A 23,979-nucleotide genomic window follows, 5' to 3' on the forward strand; every position below is an offset into this window, starting at 1 on the left:
TGCAAAAGATAGGGCTACATTTGTATTTTCATGAATGTTATATGAAAGTTTCCAATTTCTAAAGTTAAATCAGGTATGAATTTAATTCCATACATAGATTACCATTAAAGTCAATGGGAGATTTTTTACTGAATTTACCCCTATAGATGCGTTCAACATTGTCACCAAATTTTGAATTATTTATAGAGAAAACATTATCTAAATAGCGGAAAGAAAGGTTAAAGGATATTGCTTATTTCCTATTTTCTTCCGAAGAAGTTATTGTATGAAGTCAGCCTCTTAATAATAAAGAAACAAGTCGGAAAGAAGAGGAGCACAATTGCTTCTTATTGGAATGCCAATAGTCTGTTGAAAATTACCATCATATGTGTGACGCATTGGATTTCGTGATTTTTATCAAACAATCGGCATTTTCATGGGAACTAATTGTGGTCATATTCTTATCGACTTGTTCCTTTGTTTGATGCTGCCTATACAGAAACGTCACAAGACAAACGAAAAGAAGCTAGCATCATTCTTTCACTTCACTTTCGGCTCTATAGAAAATGTCCTCTTACTTAATATTAATTAAATAAAATAATAAATTAATAAAGTTTGGTGACTATGATGTACGCATCTATCTCATTGAACTTGAAATAAAGGATGCAACAGATACAGTCTTCTTAATATCTTAATTTTGCATTTAACGAGAGTCGGTTGAGAACAAAATTTTACGACAAAAGAGATGCTTTTAGATTCCCCACAGTGAACTTTCAATCCATTTATATACTATATTAGCGGCAATTGGAAAGGCCATATCAGACGCTCAAATTCATATTCTTTAGAATACATTGTTGTTGAATAAAAAATTATGTATTTTGATACTAGTAAAAACTGGACTGTTCAAATATATTCTTTTCACAATCCAGGAATTTATCAACTCGGCCTTGGTGCTATATTCAGCACTGCTTTTCAAAATGTGTTATTGCAGTTGCTAAACAAAAGAAATTTTGAACGATTGTTTTTGAAAGGTAAGTCATAGTTTTTAACATGTTGAACAATAAGGTTTTATAATGAAGACATTGGATTACATCCATAGTGGATATACATTTGTTTTAACGCCATGTTGATAAAAAAAAAACATCGCACTGACCTCAGCTTACTGTCATTGTATTGTTTGTACCTGTAGTTACGTTATCCAAAGTGCATTAAATTTGGACCTATTTTCAGTGGATATATATTTTTTCTTACATCTGGTTGATGAAAACATGCACTGACCTTATTAAAACGCCAAATTGGTACCTTATTTTTTTCACGGTAAGATCATCAAACTTGGCGATAATATACCTCTGGGGATAGATAAAACAGTACCATGTTTTTATAAAATTCGTGTGGTCGGCAATTAGAGTGAAAACAGTACACAAATCCTGTAGTCTTAGAAAAATGCTTTTCTTAACACATAAACATTTAATTCAACTGTTAACACATAAACATTTAATTCAACTGTGTACTTAATAATTTTGTTAATGTATTTCAATAGTCTCGATGTATAAATAGTCAGATGCAGAATTGATGGGGAAGTATAAACATGGGAATATTGATGTCATTTAAAGATGAAATTGCGTATATTTCAGCTGGAAGTAAATGAATCAGTTTGGTAGAGGATCAAACACGTAGCTTTCTAATACGTTAATTCATTTAAAACAGGTAATTTTTTAACATATGAAAACAGTTATTCGACTGTGTAATGAATCATGTTGTTAATCATGTGTTAATATATGTCAATAGTCTCGTTGAATCAATAGTCGGATGCAGATGTAATAGGGAAGTAACATGGGAATACTGATGTCATTAAAAGATGCAGTTGTGCATATTTCAACTGGAAGGAAATGAAATAATTTGATAGTTTTCCCATACGTTAATTCATTTAAAACAGGTAATTTTTTAACACATAAACACAGTAGTTCGACTGTGAAATGTTTCATGTTGTTACCAGTACTGTATGTCAATAGTGTCGTTGCATTTCACAATGATTATTAGGATAATAAATGCATATTTGGTAACCTGGCGTCTACATTGTGTATTATTTTTAAATTTAGCAAGTGTAGGAGCGAAATCGAAATACAGCTACTTGTAAATAACAAAAATACTATAAACTTTGCTTGTCCTTGAATACCTCAGATTGTTTGCATTACTTGGTAAAACTTTAAAGAACTATTAAGGGGCTTTGGTTAATTATTGATGACATCATGTTTTTTATGCATAATTCAAAATTTTCAAGAAATAGATAAATATGAGACTCACATTGACTAATACAGTAAATAATTAAACAACTCGACAATCTAAGGACAGAATCCAATGAAATTTATTATATGTCCACTTCAAATAGACGTATAGCAAGTTGAGATGTGTGTTATTCGCCATTTGAACATAACGACTTGAAAAAAATAATCAAAATCGGGTGTCTCCAACAATAAACAGATGTCAATACAACATATATCAAACTCTATAAGGTTGTGTGCGAATCAAAAACTTACCATTATACCAGTAAACTTGTGACAGGCAAAGAAATGTGTGGCAGGGTTAAACCTATTATGGTGTAACAGATCAAGATGCTTTTCCTTTGTGACCTTTTACATATGTTTTGTTATTCCACTCATCAACATTTGAATGTGGAACATAGGGAGGTTTAATATGTAAATAAAAAGCGGAATTTGTCCCAATAAACTATACCTCATCCACTAACTAAAGTGTTTCACTGAAATATCTATACTAAGAAAACAAAACAATTGTATATCTTTTTAAAACAAGCAGAGGTTTATTGTCATTTAGTATAAAAATATAAGAACTGAGAATAGTAAATTCTAAACATGTTAAAAAAATAATTTGATGCTTTCATAATTGTAATATGGATCTGCTAATCTCTTCTGTGTTTTTTTTCTGTCTCTCTGTTTATTGTGTTCCATGTTTATTGCGTTACAATTCTTTTAAGATCTATATTATGATAAGGTATGTAGTACTTAGTTATTTTTAATTTTGGATTTAAAATAAATTTTCCCGACTTTCGTTCCAGAAGCACGTGTCGGGTTCATTGAAAAACAGAGTCATACCTTTTTTTGCCATCACGGGGTTGATACTGCTGCTAATAAACAATTATTTCTGATAGAGATCAAATGTAACAGTCATAGACGGACCAAGGGATAAGGGATTTGGCACTTTATTACATTGTATTTCAAATGAATTTTTCAGATTTTGACTAACAGTCCATCTTTTATATATCCGACGGTCCCTCTGAGCCTCCCTTTTAAAACTTCTGGCTCCAGAAAACTGGCGGAACATTTATTATTCAAAGGAAACATTTTCTAGTTCATCCACCATTTTGTCAACTGTGAAATTGTTCTTATGATAATATTTGTAAAAAGACCTGAAATGGTTTCGGCGGCTTTGTACAGAAGAGGGGCGAAATATACCAGAGGAACAGTCAAACTAATAAATCGGGAAAATAAACTGACAACGACATGGTTAAAAATTAAAGAGACAAACAGACAAATAACAGCACACAAGAAACAACATAGAAAACTAAAGACTGAGCGCTTTCTAACGTTTTAATTTTCAGCTTTTTTTTTGGACCGAATTATTAACGTTATTTCAGAAGATTTATATATTACTTTTTATATTAATTTTCCAATAAATTCCTGTCGCTAATAAATCTGAGAGGGCATGCACAATATTGTCTGCAATAGTTTGTAAACAATCTTTAAATCGGAAAAAAACGAGACAGTGTATAAATAATCGGATAGAAATTGATAGAGATCGAAGTAACAAGGGAATATTAATGTCATTAAAAGATGCAATTGTGTATATTTCAAGTGGAAGTAAATGAATCAGTTTGATAGAAGGCCTAACACGTAGTTTTCCCCAAACTACAATTCATTTAAAACAAGTATTTTTTAACACATAAGCATAGTAATTCGACTGTCTAATGAATCATGTTGTTAATGTATTTCAATAGTCACGATGTATAAATAGTCGGATGCAGAATGGATGGGGAAGTAACCTCGCAATTTTGATTTCCTGAAAATATGCAATTGTGCCTATTTCAACTGGAAGTAAATGAATCAATTTGGAAGAGTGCCTAACTAGGAGCTCTCTCATACGTTTATTCATTTAAAAAGGTAATTGTTTAACATTATAACACATGTTTACACATATAATTCGACTGTGTAATGTATCATGAAGTTACAGGTAATGTAAAAGTATGTCAATAGAATCGTTGTATTTTACAATTATTGTAATGATAATAAATTCATATTTGATAACACGGCGTCTACAAATGCATATATCATGTCTAAAATGTAAGAGCGAAATCGAAATACATCTACTTGTAAGCATACAAATAATATCAACTTTGGTAGCTCTAGAATAGCTTTGATCGTTTTGCCTTAATTGACAAAACGTTCGATCTTATTACTAAGCGGGCTTTCTTTTCTACATAAGAAAATACCTGTACCAAGTCAGGAATGTGACAGTTGTTGTCCATTCGTTTGATGTGTTTGAGCTTTTTATTTTACCATTTGATTAGGGACTTTCCTTTTTGAATTTTCCTGGGAGTTCTTTTTTTTTGTGATTTTTACTTTTTGTTTAATTGATGATCATTCTTTTTAATGCATGATGCAACATTTTCAAGAAAAAGATATAACGAGAATCACTTTGACTAATTCAGTAAATATTTAAACCACTCGAATATCTAAGGACGGAAACCAATGAAATTTATTATATTTCCGCTTTTAAAAGACGTTTAGAAAGTTGAGATATGTGTTATTCGCCAGATTTTATTTAACATAATGACTTGAAAAACTAAACAAAATCTGGTGTCTCCAACAATAAACAGATGTCAATACAACATATATCAAACTCTATAAGGTTGATGGATGATGAGATTCCTAACTTGTAATAGGCAAAGTAATTTATTGCAGGGTTTTTTCAACCCTCATAAATGCTACACAAAAGAAGAGAATGCATTTCAATCTCTAAGAAAGTTACACATAATTATAAGTTCTAAAGATAGCAAACATTAATAGTTAATGTATCTACAAGGAAATAAGTTAACTGTTTAATTAAAATAAAATAAAATAAAAGAGAAAGAATTAAATGTTGATCAATGCAATTAGGTCGAGGTCAGGCAAACCTTGGTTGACGGAATTGGGGACGTTGTAAGGATTCCGTATTCAAAGCAAAGTTGTCCTATATATAATAAAACAATTGAGAAATTCACAGAAAAAATAGATATTAAGCATCGACAGATATAAGAAGATGTGGTATGAGTGCCAATAAGACAACTCTCAATTCAAGTCACAAAGTTAACATTTATAGGTCAAAGTACAAACGTCAACATTGGTGACATAAATCACAACGAACAGCAAGCTATAAGGTCCCGAAAATGAGTTCTGTAAGACAATTTAATCAGGAAAACCAACAAAGCATCCAGTTATTTTATTATCGGTCATAGAAGGCTTGAAACAAACAGTTTGGGTTTCCGCCTCATTGTTATATCTAATTTAAATTTGTGAACACGCTGGTATGATATATTTTTTTGGTCTTCCATATAGTCAGTGATAAGATTTGCGGACTACTAAAACAGGGAAGTGACGATTCAAATAGATATTTAAGAAGCATCAACATATTTATAGTTAAACTTTTACTGTATGCAGATGTTTGATAGCCTCGTTGGTTCTCTTTTTATAGCAAGTTTTGTCCCCTTTAGTATTTTAAAGAATTCAGTATAGTGAGAGTTTGAACTAACGAAGCCTTTAAAATATCAAACTTATTTAATGTGTAAGTGCATAAACGAATTAGAATTTAGTGACAGTTCTACCATATACACTACGTTTTTGCTGTTTTAGGTTGAAGCTTTTGCCGATTGTCCCTATGACCAGAGATGCATCATACTTGCACGGTGGTTCCATTGTTGCTCTCCCTGTTAACATTTTGGACAATACAAGGTATTTTTAGTATCTTTGTGAAGATAAACTGTAGTTGTACGAGACTAACTTAGACCATGAAATACTTGGTAAACTTTGATAAAGATACTTTGATATTGAATCTTCTCCAATCTATAATTCATTGTATTTGAATGTTATGTTACAATTTACTCATTCAAAGCTCATCTTATAATGTGTACTGTCCGGTGCCGTTTGTTAAGTGCACACCACAAGTAGGTTATAACAGAGTATGAGCTTAAATTTGTTGTTTTTCCCTACGACATTAACAACGCAGGCATCACACTATCCTCAATTCGTTGACTAATACTATGAACGTTTAACGTATGACATCATCTTGAGTAACAAAACAGCTAAATAATTAGAGGTGGTAAAAACCTACTTCAATTTAAATGATATCAGGTCTGCAAAAGGAAGTACTGGGCGAGTATACAGAATAGAGAATAATAAGGGAAGAATAACATAACAAAGGACCAACAAATAAGAAATAGACAAAAATTGATAAAAACTAATTAAGGAAAGAGAAAAGAGTGCTAAAATGTCGAGTAAAGAAGGATGGACACAGAAAATAAAGAATAGAGTAAAATGGCAAAAAAATACATTCTTTTTAGCTCAGGTGGAATGGATAGTAGAGAATGGTGGAGTTGAAGATTATGGACAAAACTTGACACTTTTCTGTAAAGTGGATAACTGTTGTATTAAAGATTCTGGATGGGTACAATGGAATTCTGATAGCATAGACTTTATAACCCTTATAATAGATGTTACAGGTTTCAGGAATGAGAAATTCTCAGGAAAGAAGAGACAAGACGGCTTCACTCTTGTCATATCAAGTCTTAACGAGACTGATCTGAATCGAAATTATTCATGTACATATGGAGGTAAAACGGGTGCAAAAAAACTATTGCTTAAAGAAGAAGCCTTCAATCGCAGTAAGTATGCAGAAGATATAAATAATATAAAAAAATAATACAGATAATATTTGTAGGATGGTATCACTTGAAAAAACCTAAGAACAAATTTTTAAATTGTTTCATTATTTGCTAAATTAAATGGGTTCTTAGTAAATCTGATTTGAAATCTTCATTATAATAACGACAGCAAAGATTTTGTTTACTTTTTTTTTTTTTGTAAATATCGGTGTCTTTGACATACACAATTTTAACCTTGTATGCCAATGAAATAAATCATGAATCATTTGGCACTTTATAAATTATTACATATTCAAATATATTAGAATTACAAATTGGAAATCTAATACCATGATCATGAGAATTTGATGTGTTGTGATTTATCAACTGTTAGTTTAGTTGACTCTTCTGTTACTTATACTATGTAAGTTTCATCTTTTAGGCGGTTCTGTATTTATAAACATAAAGGTTTCAAAGAATCCTTATTGTTTTTGTCTTGTAAGGAGTTCCTTTGCTTTGTGTAAAAAAATTTTAATTTGCATGTGATGATTTTGTGTCATGTATGGATAACCAATGTCCTTTGTTTTTCTAATGACATATCGTATCAAAAAATATAAAAGGACTTTTATTTTATAATAATGAATTTTATAATCCGAATTTAAATATATCTTCATCATAAAAGAAACTGATTTAGCCAAACCCAAAGGATGACAAATGTTTAATCTCTGTCCAATTAAAACCAAGAATAATCGGTCGGGAGCAGTGATTTTCAAACAATATTGCCATTGTATATATTGGACATCTTTTAGGAAATTTCGGTCATCAATGCTCCGAACTTCGAACTTTTATCTTATCTTTTTAATTCTAGCGTCACTGATGAGTCCTTTGTGTATAAAACGCACATCTAGCTTATACGTTAAATCCTGGCATCTATGATGAGTTTATGTGGATGTTACACTTAAACCCATCTAAAAAATTCGTACGGTTATCCCTTTCGTCATACCCATCCTTGAAAGATCTGTACTTTACAAATACTGCTGATACTTACTCAACTATCACCTTCAATAGAATGGTGTGCAGCAAAAATAAAACGTTCTACTTTTTAAATTCTTCCTATTCAATGGGTTGTTTTAATAATTTAGAATGACAATGGTCGAGACAATCTTTTTTAGTAACCAATTGTGCCTATAACCAGATTATTAGTCAAAAAAAGAAATTAGTTACGCAAAGTTTTTGTTGGTTAAAATATATTTATTGACCGTCTGTATTTGAATGGCATCTACGTGCGAATCTACATATTGATTTGTTCATGCACTAATTGGAAGCGATGTCCGTTTAATTTCAAAGACAAGAAGTAATAAAATAACTTTTAAAATCTAAATTTTACTGTCTCACATATATATCCATAATGATAAAAGAAAAAAAAAACATAATTTCGGGTGCAGATTATATATATAACAAATCTTCTACAACGAATCTGCTTTAAAAAAGATCTTTTCCCGAATGTCTACTAAAAGTTCATGTAAGATTTGTCCATCTCTTCGCGTTCATTATCAATGACTTATAAAAAAAAGCTTCTCTTTAGAAACTTCAAGGTCAAGTCAGATCAAATTTGTAACTGAATGTTCCTTATGGATCCTAGTTCAGAAAATGCACATGCAATTTAAATTTGATCATCAAGAAGCTGGGTGTTGGTGCTTTATATACAACATGGAATTTTCCTTGCTAGATTGGAAAGAACATTATACAGATCGTAGATATCAGAAAGAGGAAGGACTACTTTTTATGTGGGATTAAATGGGCAAAAGTCAATGCCACTGTTAGATGAAATAGATTATATTTTAAACTTCTGTTCCGTATGGTATACCATTATTCATTGTAACATATTTATACTCGAAAACAATTAGAAAATATATTATCTGGTTGTTTGTCCTTTAATGCATACTAATATTTCAACCCTTGAAACTAAACAAATGTTTCTCTTCAATAAGTTTGCAGACCAATGACAACGAGTTAGCAATGCTAGCTTTGTACTTGATTATATCTCAAAAGAACATTTTCATATAAAGATAGTCCGTCGTGTGTCTAGTCCTGTTACGTAGCGTAAGAAAAAAAGAAAAAAAAAACGTGTATGGTTATTAACCTCTTCTCGTCGAATTGCAGTCTTCCCATTTTCAATAATTAAATTCAATTTATGTCGGAATGTTTACTCAATTTCTGAGAACTTTATAGCTGAAAACATTCGGGGAAATAACAATAATGAAATAAATTCTGAATTGCTGTCACCACATTCAATCATATATGGTGTTAATGTGTCAGTAAACAATAAAGATGTGGTTTGAATACTAATCAGACAGCCAAAACTCATATGCTGAAAGAATTCCAGCTCTCCTCACTTTGAACAACACGTACACAAACCCTTTAGAATCATCCATTTGTGATCTGTTGTAAGGCAGAACATTGATCTTTGACTCTTATCCCATGTTTGCTACGGCAACGATCTTTCTCCATGTCAATTTCGATTTAGTCTCATGATGCTTCACCTAGTATTATTATAATGAATATATATGAAATATGTGGAATTTCATAAAAGATTGGGCCTTTAAACAGTCACAAGCATACAATCATTTTTTTCGGAACAAAGTTAACTTTATCACAATATTTTCATTACCCATATCTTTTTCATATTCTAGCTCAATTTTTTCGCTACAGTGCTTTTTTTGGTGTTCTAAACCATTTTTTTTTGTTATTGCACTATAATACATTGTATACAATTTGTTTATAAATTACTTTTTTATTGCATGGGAACATAATTGCATTAACTAAAATATTTCAGTAATAAAAACTCTGTCTTTAGATGTTGATAACGTAAGTTTTTCCCAGTTCCATCACAGAGATATCTTTGTAATCCAACCATTACTTTAACAATGTAATAGGAAAAATTCCCATCTTGAATTGATTGACTGTAACAGTATTTCAGTACATAAAGTTATTTATAAGTTTTGGAAGAGTCCCATGACAAGTATGCCAATGATCGTCTATCGGGTATTTTAAAATATGTTGCTTTGTTTTGCTGGTTTTGATAATCGTCATTATTGTCGAAATCGTAAGTTCATAGGTCAGAAAATAAATTCTATTTCGAATAGGACATTGATGAACAAATTAACATAGTAAAGATTGCAATTGTAAAACAAACTCTCGATTCACAGAAGAAAATTGCACCCTATTTGGAGATCATGCGAATATGAATATGAACCCAATTTTTGGGTTATCTATACCTAGATTTAAGATGCATTGAAATTGCTATACTACATTTATACATAGTATGACGTCATATCTAGCTATTATTTATTCCAGCGAATACTTCCGCTGTAGCCAAAGAAGGGCAAAGTACTGAAGGATTGTAAGTTTATTTCGAGACCATAAACCAATAAGTAATGTATTTACTTTAGAAAATTATCAACAATATCTTAACTGTTCACCGCACAGTTTGGTATACGGTGTATCTAAAGTCAACGGAAAACCATTTTAATAGCGTTATCCGAAATTAAAGAATAAGTTGTAAAGAAAAATATAAAATACAACACTAATGAAATGTCAATTTCATGTCACTTTCATTAGCAACACTGCGTGCCTCCTTAGTATCTAGCGATTATTTTCCATCTCAAACGAGTAACATGATATGAAAAATTATCACAAAAAAGATCAAAGGAAACATGCACAAAGTAGCGATAATATAATAGTAATGCATGTTTACTTATCATTTTATATTAAATACACGTTATAGTATTCATCTTTTTCGTTCGACAGCAAAACATTTGACCCCTTATCACCAAGGGCAGGCAGGGCATGGAGCAAAATAAGTTCAAAGATAGTAAGATGAAAACACAATTTTTGCAGCATGTGTTTGCATCTTGAAAGGATGTTTACCCCATCTTTTGTCAGCGGATTCTGTTTTGTATCTTTAAAGTCATATAAAACCTCAAATTAAAAAAAAATGATGCATATGTTTTTTTATAACAAAATGAATAGTTTTCATTATTAAAATTATGTACATATACTTTTTTCTGAAGAAAATTCTTTAATTTGTCCACATTTAGAAGAAGTTTTAAAAAAATAATTGCTTGCATCAAGGAAGCAATTCGCCGACATATTTTCCGTACGCTTAGTGACCTAAGCGTGAACCTTAAAAATCCGATGATCGCAATACGAAGGGATCTGTCAATGAAATAAACTATTATCTGATTGTACATGTTAAACACGTGCTCAATATCCATGCTTTTTTGTTGATTGTTAACTATAAGGTGACAATCGGTAAACTTCGGAGTCAAAATACGGCATTTAATGAGGTTCCATATTTGTTAAATCAAAACAGACAGAGAGAAAAAAATTGACGATTATACGATACATTTTCGTATAAAAGGTGAAACCGTGCACAGAAGACTAAGTTTATTATATATACATGCATTGGTTCAAGAATTGGATAAACATTATTTTTCACCAGTAACTCGTTTCGTATGACTTAAATACTTTATATTATACACATGATAATATGTCTTTGATTAGCAAAATACGGATTAACTAGATGTCAGTAATTGCGAGTACGATGTAGTCTCAAATCTTAACTTAGTGGGTTTTGTTTTGTTACGGGATGTATAAATACCATACCACGTCCGGTCTGTTTGTGTTAGATGTTTTTCTGCTATGTATTGATCTGACAACTGATTTTTTATAGTTTGTTCTTATGTTGTACTGTTTTATCACTGTCCTGAGTAAGAGGGACAGTTTGGTGCCAACAAAGTTGTTTTACACCGCCATATTCTGTATGTGACTGCCCCAAGTCAGGAGCATGTAATTCAGTGATTGTTGTTTCTTGCTGTATGTCACATTTGTTTTTCGTTCATTGTTTTGTACAAAAAACAGGCCATGGGTTTTTTCGTTTGAATTATTATACATTAATTTTGTTATTTCGGGGTCTTTTATAGACAACTATACAGTATGGGTTTGTTCATTGCTCATGGCCGTATACCATAGAGTTTTGAGTAATGTGTAACTGGAGAGCATGATTCCTATTAGAAAATCTCATTGTCTCCTCTGGGACCTCTTTGTTACAAGTCCGCGCTCTAACCGGCTGAGCTAAAGAGGCACTTATACGAGCCACGTATTAAGGACAGAAATTACAATGACTAAAATTTAAATAGCCATTTGTGTTACCTATAAATTGGCAAAATGATAGATAAAAAATTGGCACAAATGAAAAATAACATTATGGCGCCTATAAAATATAACCTTGTTACGCAAATGAGTGCTTGCATTTTCAAAATTGACTATGCGCCCGAAAATGAGAGTAACTTCAGGTGCAATAAGGAATTCACAGACCAAATACAGTCTACCTGTCTCGGATAATACCTGAGTCTGTCAACCATATATTTGAGGTCAAGGTCAAGTGATAGGTGGTAAAAAAAAATATGGAATGCCTAGGTAAAATACCTAAATCAACTTCCGAGATAATGACGTTATCACATAAAAACAAAGTCACTGAACTGTGAAAATGAGGTTTTGTGGACAACTGTTATCTTTACACAAAACATGGATGATCTAATTCTCAGACTTTATTCAACGTGTTACTGCCATCATAGTTGCAACAGGAAACTTATACTTATATCTCATTTTCAGCATCATTTTGTCACGGTAAAGACAAAAAAAAAAATTTTTGGTCCCTTTTTACAAACCGAAATAACGAATTAGGAATCCGAGATGTCAGAATTGGAAAACCGTGATAACGGATTATTAAACCGAGATGACGGATAATTAATCCGAGATGAAGGTTTGACAAACGAGATCACGGATTGGAAAACAGAGATAACGGATTATCAATTCGAGACTATGGATTCAGAAATCGAGATGATGGATTATTATTACGAGATCAAAGGTTATTGTTCCGATATCACGGATGGAAACCGAGGTAACGGATTATAACAGTCGGACAGAAAAATATTAGCTATATATTTTTTTTCAGAGCTGGAATCATTACTCTATCAGTAATTATTGTAGCAGTAATTATTGTAGCAGTAGTAGCAGTAGCAGTATATATTATATATAAATATATACCAGTTTGCCATAAAAGAAACAAGAATGGATATAAGCCACCTTGTATGTATTGAGTTTATTTTGATATACGAATGGTTTGATTTTCAATAAGAATGAATCACAATGCAACTATTGAGAAAAACTTCAAAGGTTACCCACACTTAGAAGCCTTAGCGATTATTTAAGGTCACAAATATTACGTTGTTTTATTTATAAGTATGATTGTAATAGCAATAATAATAATAATAATCATTATTATAATAATATTAATAATAATAATAATAATAATAATAATAATAATAATAATAATAATAATAATAATAATAATAATAATAATAATAATAATAACAATAATAATAATAATAATAATAATAATAATAATAAAATATGATAATTATCATTATTATTATTATTATTATTATTATTATTATTATTATTATTATTATTATTATTATTATTATTATTATTATTATTATTATTATTATTATAAACCAGATGTCGACGACATTGTTCTTTTAAGATGTATTGTCACTTAAATGAGCATTATTATTTTTTTGAAGACCCAATCGATCACTAATATAAACCATACAAACAAACATTATTTTCATTCACGAGGCTCAAGTAGAATATAGGGTTAAACATATATGCATACGTTCAAAGAATATCGCATGAAATATCGACATGGTGTGTTTCTGTTTATATGCAATTCTCAATGACGCAAGACCTACTACATCAATCAACATTGGCCCCTGAAAATTCTTTGGTTGAACTGTCAAAGAAATTGAGTTATTGCATTATATTATACTCGTGTATTGTCCAATGACCGTAGAGAATTGCAAGAACAGAAATAACTATTGAAGAAAATTTATCAACGTAAAAATAAAATTACAATAATTTTAAAGCACTTAGTTCTAACCATTGAGAAATTCATATAAATTTTCAAATGTTTATGTTTCTATATATATATATTATACCGATTTCCTCGCCCCCTCCCCCTTCGCAAATAATGCGGTGGCTAGAAAATCCATCTGCGCTCTCCCATGTCCAGTTCTTGACAGATTTTTGATAAAATTAATATCAAAGTTTTGTATCAGCTATGTCTTGGACTTGTTTGAAACTTTGTGTCAATCATTTTTTTTTAAAGGAGAAATCTCCCTAATAAAACTGCATTGTCAGTAATCGCATGCCTACATTTCAGATAGGATATTTATAAAAAGTTAACAAAAGAAACCACCAAGATATAAATTATTATCGGAGTGGGGACTTTAATGCATTTCCGTTGATCGAACAAATACGTCTTTCACATTTTTTTCACGGGCTTTACTAAACAGATCTTATGTAATCAGCAGCTTGTGAGTGATAACGTGTAGTTGAATTGTGTGAGAATGTTTCTGAACTGTAGTCTGTAGGACACATACCTCAGGTTTGCCGACAGTTTGATTTTTTCAATATGTGAATGAACTGAAAAGTTTTCGTCAGAGATGTCTCCTGACCAGTAATACTGAAGAGAAGACTTCATGTTTGGTCAACAACTTGGAGGAAATTAATGTAAGGCTTAGGTCCGTTCGTATTGATCGATACTTTAAGCTTATAACAGCAACAAGTGTATTCTAGTCAGCATTGTTGTTCGTGGGACAGCTACATTGGCAAGAGAAGTTAGAACGTTGTTTGTTTATTATATAAAGTAATATGCTGGTACACCATGTACTAGAACTTTAAAATAATATTTATTAGCAACTTTTTAATTTCAGCCACAAATGAAGGGACATCAGAAGGTAAGACTTAGCGCACTTATTAAGGAAGATCATGTAACACAAAATCAATTATTTTACATACTATCATCAGTGATTGGATGTTTTATATCTGCTGTTATGTTGATCTTATGTATGATTGTTATCTTATATTTTCAAATAAAAAAATATAATTAAAAGAAAAGATGATAAATGTTCTCCCTGTCTTACACTACACCAGTAAGACAAGGTGTACATTCAGACTGGTCACCATTATACTGAACGCAAGATTTAATGTCATGGTCCATGTTAAAGATAACCTTTAAACATTTTAATACCTTTTATCTCACAATTTTGTAATTTTGCCCCGATCGCAAGACGGTGTCGATCGCCTTCCTAAAGTCGATGAAAGTGCAATAAAGCTACTTGCCAAACGAAAAAATATAACTCAGAGTATGCAATACAAAAATGTTGTCAACTGTTGAGTATCCTTTCCTAACACTAGCTTGGTTTTCGGAAATGAGACTCAGTCAACTGATAAGAGTGAAATAATTAGGGTCTGGCGCGTTATCCTTGTTTGAAAAAAAAGGTTTTATAATTCAACTGGTCTAGCTTTCTTGAATAATACCCGTTTCTAACCATTAATTAAAAAGTGGGTTATTTTGTATGTTTTTAGTGAGGCAAAAACACATGTGTTAGGTAACTACTGATAAAGACACAGATGCTCCAATTATTGAATTTGTTTACGTTCAATCACTTTACAAAAGTGCAAAAACTACAATAATGCTATTTTCTGATGTCCCACAATAATGTTAGATTTTATGATTTCTTCTATTAAAGACACAATTGAAATTTATGTAAAACGAACGAATAAATTCTTATGAACATGATGAAATTTTTAATTAACAATTAGTGTTAATGTTACAAAGCGTCAAACAGTCATAAATATAAAAGTGCATTTGGTGCATTACTGTTTTAACAACTGAAAATTGCTATACCCTTGACCTAATAGATATTAAAATACAAGATTTCGGTATTCATGTTACCTAGGTTAAATTTTCTAAAGATGCGCGCTTCACAAACATTTTTTTTTTCTTTTTCGGATTTTTTTTTTAAACTTTTCTTTAATGTGTGGAATACCTCACGATTTCAATATTAGGATTATGAATTGTTTCCCTATCTATCTATTTCGCCGGGGAAGGTCTAACCACAAATTGTTTTACAGTTGTGCGAACATGGTAGAGATTTATTTAAGGACTCGAAGGTATATGAAGTGCAACTTTCGAGCAACTTTAAACTGGAAATTATAAAAATAAACATTTAACCTTAATATCCAAAAATTCCCTCACATGGTTTTTTTCCCAATATACAAAAGTCTTTCAAATATCTTTATTTACGATTTTCAATTAAATATTAAATATTTTGCTTTTCGTATTCAAACATCGTTAGTTTATTGCAAAACTGTATTTTGAGATTTTACTCAAAGATATATTTTGCTTCAAACCTTATACAAAAAATTTAATGTGGATCAAAACCTTTTTAGATAAGGATTTGGCTCATACCTTTCCATTAGCTATGTGCCAAATTTCCATTTGTAAGTCAAGTATTTCTAATACCAGATTGCGCTTATCATACACACCTCCTCTATTGTTTTTTTATTGTGTTTGTGTTTTTTTTAATTTCAAATCACTTTTGAATTTGTTCTTACTTTAAATACAAACATCTTGATCGATTTTGTAAATGTTCATGTCCAGAGCCTGTTTGAGGTGCAAATCAATACTATTTCAAATCCCTTTCGTTTGGCTGTTCGGATTGTAAAAATACGCAATATTGTCTGCTCTTGGACCTTAAATTCAAAATATTTGCATATGTCGGTTAAAGAATTCTCTTTGCACACATAAAAGCCTTTCAACAAGTTTTGGTTGTCAGATTACTGACTTATATTTTTAACGACTTTATGACTGCCTGTAAAGCCCTCGCACTATCGGCCAAATATCAGTTAAAATTTCGGATAGTTATCTTAATTAAGAGTTTCAATTATATGCAACAGAAATGACTGTCATACAAATTAGAGATTTTAATTCAATTCCCGTGCATTGACAAAGGTGGTTTCACGTTTCTCCAACATTTGATATTTTTGTATACAGGTTAATACGTTCTTGTTGGAGAAACGTGATTTTTTGGCAATATTGGAATAACTAAATTTACCTGTAATTGGAGTTACAGTGTATCAACCTCTAATTTACCTTTGAAATGATAAACAATATAATGAATAAACAAAGATTGAAAAATATATTTATTATACCAAACAGCACTTATATACAAACTACCGTGATTTACAACCATACACATTATTTTAAATTAAGCACAAAAAGTATAAGTTATAAATAAGGCCTTTTTTGTGCACAAATAAATGTGCAAAAGAAAATGCTTTAAGTTAAAAAAAAAAAATTTTGCAAGATAAACTTTAGATTAAGCATAAACAGTATAACAAATACAAACGACAAGCTTTACTGCTTTAACTTAGAGAAACTTTAGTAGTATTAAACAATAAATTCTGCAATAAACTTTCAATTCAAGTAAAACAAATATCGGCTTTTTCCTTATAAAATATAAATGTCTTTCAAGCAGATATCCTAATTTAAGATTATAATCGGAAGATAAACAGTATTTGGAGAGTTTCATACTGAATCCTATTTTTTGTTATCTTTTCTAAATTCAAACATTATTTGACATTCATTATTAAAACATTTATATATGAAAATTATATTATGTATCATGATACAGGTCTCACTATACTTTGCTAAACATAACAATTCTGATTGCTACTTATAGATTATCGTTGATTATCTCAACGAGATTGATTTTCTCGCTTGAGCTGGTACAGCGAAAGTGAGAAAAGCAATCGAGTTGAGATGACCAATGATAATCTGTTTATCGCTATTTTACCTGTGACGACGTTGTCAATTTCAATGTCAATTTCGTTAGCAACGCAACGTGGCTCCTTAGTTTCTAGCAATAATTTTTCCATATCAAGCGAGAAGCATGATATGAAAATTATCACAAAAAAAGATCAAAGGAAAAATGCACAAAATAGCGATAAAAATGTATATCAACACCAAGCCTATCTATTGTTAGCCACTTGTTGGATAACGTGAGTTAAATTTTTCAAATTCATTCATTCATTCAAATACAAATAATTTCATTTAGCAATGAGCGCTGTTATTAATAACTTTATCAATATTGTACCAATCCATTTTGAGTTTTGTGTTTTGTATAGTGTGCGCTTGTATTGGAAATAATATTTCTGCCAAAGGAGCAGAAATATTAATTCCAATACAAGCACACATTATACAAAATACAAAATTCAATATGGATTGGTACAATATTGATAAAGTTATTAATATTGATATAAAATTCAAATGTAGGAGATATGTGAATGAACCGTCAAAAATGTATAATTGATAGGTTTATGACTTAAATTCTGAAATACTTTTCAATTGCTTTTAATTAATATATTGCTGGAAAATTTATGAAAAAAATATCCGATTCCCTGATGCACTAACACATTTAAATTTATATTTTACTTCATTTAGATAGAACTTGATACTTGAATTTATTTTTTATAATTTGTTAACACATATTATGTTTATGCTTAATGAACTTTTTAGAAACTCCAATAGATGAAAAAATAGACTGGACAACAGCTAACAATATAGCAGCATTGGTTGTCAAGGAAATAGTTCCTGGTGTGAGCGTTACTAAGTGTAACAACATGGCTACTGAATATAGTGTAATGTGCACAATTGTAATAGAAAACTGGACAAAATATATACTTCTAGATCCTGTTTCATACATCAAAGACGGCCACGGACAGATATCGATCCCACCAGCAGTGGTTGGGCCTGGAACAAAAGAAATGTTCGTAAGTTATTGGAACATCAATTTTATATAAAAATTATATAAATAAAATGGCACGCTGCATTCCTAGAAATGCACATAGATCTGATATGAAACACTACTTATGTTTTAAAGGTGAATAAATGTACAAAAATGAATTAAAAAAAGTAACATTGTGTTGGACCTGTATCCACACAGCCTTCGACATTGTCATGCATAATTATGGCCATATCAGGGCAGCCATTTAGAAAGGTGTTATTTTTACTATGATGCTTGATATCTTTATTATACTTTTAATGTGTGCTTTTGTTTATGGTGTTTAATACTTACTGTTGTATAAGCTTTTTATTCTTCTGCTTGATTTCATATAAAAATAAGAAGATGGGGTATGATTGCCAACGATGACTTATGCGTTCTGTTTCTGGCGTTATCTATTTCAGACCATTACTCTATACAATTAAATTATCCTGTCAATTATTTATAATTAAGTTTAAATAACGTTCCTGGTCAATTTTTATTTTTAAATTACAATGTTTCTTTCTTGTTTGTTTGTTTTCATTTGCCGAAATTTTCACCGAGGACAGTTATTAATTATTCCTTATCTGGTACTGCTTACATGCGACGTTCAGTTATGCAGCTATCTAAAAAAAAATCGATGTTTTTTTTCATCTCATCACAGGCATTGAAAACATACTCCCGTCAACTGGCATCTGTTTGTATTGCTAAAGCGCTTTTATTCATTTCTCGCAGGTTTTCTCATCTTTGCCGACATAGATGAAACATTAATATGTCGAACCATACTTTGCGTAAGAGGCCTGCATATATACTAATTCTCGTGGGAACTCTTCCATATAGTGTTTGCAAGTGTTGCTGATCTAAAGATGCATTGTGGTCAATTCTGCTCTTGCCATTGCCGTTTCAGTGGAACAGAAACAACTTTAAACATTTCATTTTCCTTTTGAATATAATGTTTGTTATGTCATCATTCCTTTCCATAAAGAAATGTCGTGCTAGTCCGAATTTTATTCCCTTCAGATCTGAAAGTTTGTAATTTGATCCATTAAGGAATCTTTTTTTTCGACGTCTGCGTAAAATCTGATGGAAACTTGTTCAGTGATTCTTGCGTATCAAATTCCAAGTTATCGTAAAATCTGATGGAAACATCGTTCAGTGATTCTGGCGTACCAAATCCCAAGTCATCATTTTCTATTGATAAATTGCGTCAGACATGTCAAAGCTGCTTTGGTCGCTTTTTTGTGTTGTAAGCGTCTTTGTTGTAAAAAAAGCGTTGTTTATCTTTCTGTCAAGTTCCTAAACTGCTAGCTTATTTTAAAAATTTATAAAAGGAAAGAAAATGCCTATAAGTAAACAAAAATAAACTGCTTTCAATGTATATCTCACGGTTTCTTTTCTTGTTTTAGATTACACACTACAAGAAATGGACTGCAACGGGAACAAATGGAACTGTTTCATGGCTGATTTCGTCTCCTGACCAAAGATCTACTAGAGCTGTCGTCATGTGGAGTTGCCCTTGGAATTTTAATCATTATGTAAATCATCTGGCTGTTGGCTTGACTGAGAAAGGTACTACAAAACACAAAGAAAATTGGTTCGATCAAATGTACACGGAGGAAAGCGGTTCGAATTTGCATTTTGTTAGGGGAAAATATTACAATGATACAAAAACTATTTCCCACAAAAATGACAACTTCGAAATCACTGGTACCATGGGAACAACTCACGTGACTGAGGCACATATCATAGTACGTCCACTTTCGAAAAATGGACTTGCAGAAAATTTGAAGAAATGTGTAGGAAAAAAAAGCCAAGATGTTGCTGATTGACACTAAATCTATTTTGCGCTGGGTCTTTTTATGTTGCAAGAAAAGTGTGAATCTAAAAGCTACATGTCTGCCTTTTTTCATAAACATTTTATACTTTATTCGATGAACTGTTATTAGAACATGTAGAAGTACTAACACTCACAGAAATTATTTTATTTTTATGCATATTAAAATTTCTCTACTATCTTTTTTTGGAATTTTGGATCGTCAATGCTTTTCATCTTTGTACTTGTTTGGCTATTTATTTAATTTGATCTGATGAGTCTTATAAAGACGAAACGTGCGTCTGGCGTATCAAATTATAATCTTGGTAGCATTGATAACTATTTACACCACTGGGTCGATGCCACTGCTGGTGGACGTTTCGTCCTCGAGGGTATCACAAGCCAAGTAGTCCGCACTTTGGTGTTGACATGAATACCAATTATATGGTCATATTTATAAATTTCCTGTAAACAAAGCTTTGAATTTTCGAAAAACTAAGGATTTTCTTATCCCAGGAATAGATAACCTCAGCCGTATTTGGCATAACTTTTTTGGAATTTTGGATCCTCAATGCTCTTCAACTTTGTACTTTTTTGGCTTTATAATTATTTTTATCTGAGCTTCACTGATGAGTCTTATAAAGACGAAACGCAGGTCTGACGTATTAAATTATAATCCTGGTACCTTTGACTATTTTGTCAGTTTATTATCGATATATGAGTTTGACTGTCCCTCCGATATCTTTCGTTCCTCTTTTTTTTATTTCTCAAACTTAACCGAATCTTAGTTGTTAGAATGATGAATCATATGTTTTGAAATATTTTACTTGTTGACTGTATTTTGTATTTTGAATTTTTTATATTTATTTTTAACCATCTTAAATTCTTTCGATTATTTCCGTAATGTGAAATGATGCTAATGACATATATGTACTAACCATATATTCAAAAGACAATGTAATGAAATCAATGAAGACATAGAAATATAGAATCCATCTTCAAAATAAGTATCTTATTCCTACCACAATTTGATATTAATAAGTATTGTAATTTTCATTGTTATTAATAAATGTAATATCAGTATTACAAATCTAATAATCTAGAATCAATCCTAATTATATCTTATTTTCGGGAAATATTTCAAATGTGACGTCACTTTGTGTGGTTTTTTAGAATTTCAAATGTGTCGTCACTTTGTGCGTTGGGGATTTGGCTAAGTAAGCTGTGTATTTTTATGTGGTGGAGTAGGTTGTTTTATGTAATGTTTCCGTTTCTATTCTGTAGTTAGTCACCACTTCGGTTTTATCATGTATATCTATTATATAGTCATTTTATGAAATTTACTGTTTGTAAAAGTATGAATTATTCGTAAAAATAAGGATGTCCTTATCCCAGGCAAAAAACCTTAGACGTATCGAGCACAACTTTTTGTAACTTTTGATCCTCAGTGCTCTTCAACTTTGTACCTGTTTCGGCTTTAGAATCTTTTTTTTTTTATCTAAGAGTCACTGGTTAGTCTTGTGTGGACGACACGCACGTCTGGCATATTATGTTTCAAACCTGGTACCTTTTGTTTGCTGTTATTCGTATGTTTCTCTGTCCTATATGTTCTCCCATTTATTTGTATTTTAGTCGTGTCATGGAATGTTGTCATTTTAATGTTATATTTAACATTGCCATACAAGCGAGAAGTTTGGCATGCCACAATACCAGTTGAGCCCACCATTTTTTTCTTAAAATGTCCCGTACCAAGTCAGGATAATGGCCATTGTTATTTTATAGTTCGTTTCTGTAGCGAATTGCGATTAATATTATTATTGTTAAAACATATTTCTTCTTTGACCATTTGTTTTACATGAAACATGCTCCTTATATAAATTTTGTCTCCGTTAATTAGCTCCTTTTATTGTTATATGTTTCTTCGTTATTTTTATTTTTGAGTATCTCCGTTAATTGTTATAAAAACTTGATATTCACTAAATTATCGTGCTTTATGCTTAATTTATCCCTATAAATAAGAATGGAAAATTGATTTGATTTAGTATATACTATAAAATTGAACTGGAATATGTAAACTGTAACTGTATATATGATGTAGGATAACTGATAGAATAAATGTTAAAATGTTGATGTGTTTTTCATTATAAAATGAGGAAATAGTGGTGAACCTCTCAAACAAGACAAACAAAAAAATACAGTGTTCGTTAACAATTACCTTCGCAACAGTTTCTATGTGTGTTACATTTTAATGTTGTGTTTCTGTTGTGTCGTTGTTCTTCTCTTATATTTGATGCGTTTCCCTCTGTTTTGGTTTGTAACCCGGATTTCCTTTTCTCTCAATCGATTTATGAGTTTCGAACAGCGGTATACTACTGTTGCCCTTATTTAGTTTACTAAATAGAAACGTACATTTAGCTCTTCACCAAAAAACGTTCCTATTCGAAAAATTGAACGTTGACCTATATATATATTTCTTGATTATGATTGGTTTGTTTATAGTTCGTTTTTATGTTGTACTGTTACACCACTGTCCCCAGTTAGAGCAGAGGTTGGGATCTCGCAAACATGTTTAACCCCGCCATATTCTGTATGTATGTGCCTGTCCCAAGTCAGGGGCATGTTATTCAGGGGTTGTCTTAGTTTTATATGTGTTACATATTTGTTTTTCATTCAAATTTTGTACATAAATTAGGCCCTTTGTTTTCTCGTTTGAATTGTTTTACTCATTTTGGGGCCTTTTGTAGCTGACTATGCGGTTTGGGATTTGCTTATTTTTGAAAGCCTTACGGTGACCTATTGTTGTTAAATTCTGTGTTAGTTGGTGTCTTGTTGAGAGTTGTATCATTGGCCATCATACCACTTGTTCTTTTCTTTTTATAGAAGAAAAGGATTTTCATCGAGATAGCTATGTTTTCGTTGATGACAATTTGTAAAATATTGCTTCAAATTTTTAGACTTTTAATGATTTCTCAATGCTCTTCAACTTCGTACTTTATTTGGCATTTTAACATTTTTTTAATCGAGCGTCACTGATGAGTCTTTTGTAGACGAAACGCGCGTCTGGCGTAAATATTAAATATCAATCCTGCTATCTATGAAGAGTTTATTGGTAATAAGACACTATCAAACTTCCGTATATCTAAAATGTCAATTTCTTTCTCCCTAAGTGATAAAATCAGTAAATAAGTGATATGGTAGCGAATACTCTGTAAGTTTGATTTTTACGTAAATAATATTTTCATTGTTTGTCGTCTATACATATATGTTTTTTTAATAATTTTTAAAAATCATAGGAAACACTTTAGCCCCTTACGCTGTCTTCTTTTCACGAACAATTGTCTCGAGTAAGCAATTGACAGCAGTGCTTTTAATATAGGCGATAAATAAGGCCATACTCATTTGAATCAATCTAATTATTACAGGAACTTTATATGAGAAAGGAAAAGATTATAATCACAAAAATACTGAACTCCGAGGAAAATTCAAAACGGAATGTCCCATATCAAATGACAAAATCAAAGGATTAAACACATCAAACGAAT

The 23,979-nt window shown here is 31.1% G+C and overlaps 1 protein-coding gene and 1 long non-coding RNA gene across 2 annotated transcripts; both read left to right on the forward strand.

The window, feature by feature from the left end:
- Positions 1-1,791: 1,791 nt before the first annotated feature.
- LOC134721404 (uncharacterized) lies at positions 1,792-6,908 on the forward strand. The gene is made up of 3 exons (XR_010107848.1): positions 1,792-1,915; positions 5,883-5,981; positions 6,590-6,908. It is a non-coding gene; the product is annotated as an uncharacterized LOC134721404 (long non-coding RNA).
- Positions 6,909-12,362: 5,454 nt separating this feature from the next.
- LOC134722719 (tereporin-Ca1-like) lies at positions 12,363-21,266 on the forward strand. The gene is made up of 5 exons (XM_063586341.1): positions 12,363-12,370; positions 12,909-13,042; positions 14,731-14,754; positions 18,381-18,634; positions 20,031-21,266. Exons 1-5 carry the CDS (start codon positions 12,363-12,365, stop codon positions 20,451-20,453), a joined length of 843 nt encoding a protein of 280 aa, XP_063442411.1. The 3' UTR covers positions 20,454-21,266.
- Positions 21,267-23,979: the final 2,713 nt, after the last annotated feature.

This window comes from Mytilus trossulus, chromosome 6 (assembly GCF_036588685.1).
Source record: "Mytilus trossulus isolate FHL-02 chromosome 6, PNRI_Mtr1.1.1.hap1, whole genome shotgun sequence".
In the NCBI taxonomy this organism is placed as follows: domain Eukaryota; kingdom Metazoa; phylum Mollusca; class Bivalvia; order Mytilida; family Mytilidae; genus Mytilus; species Mytilus trossulus.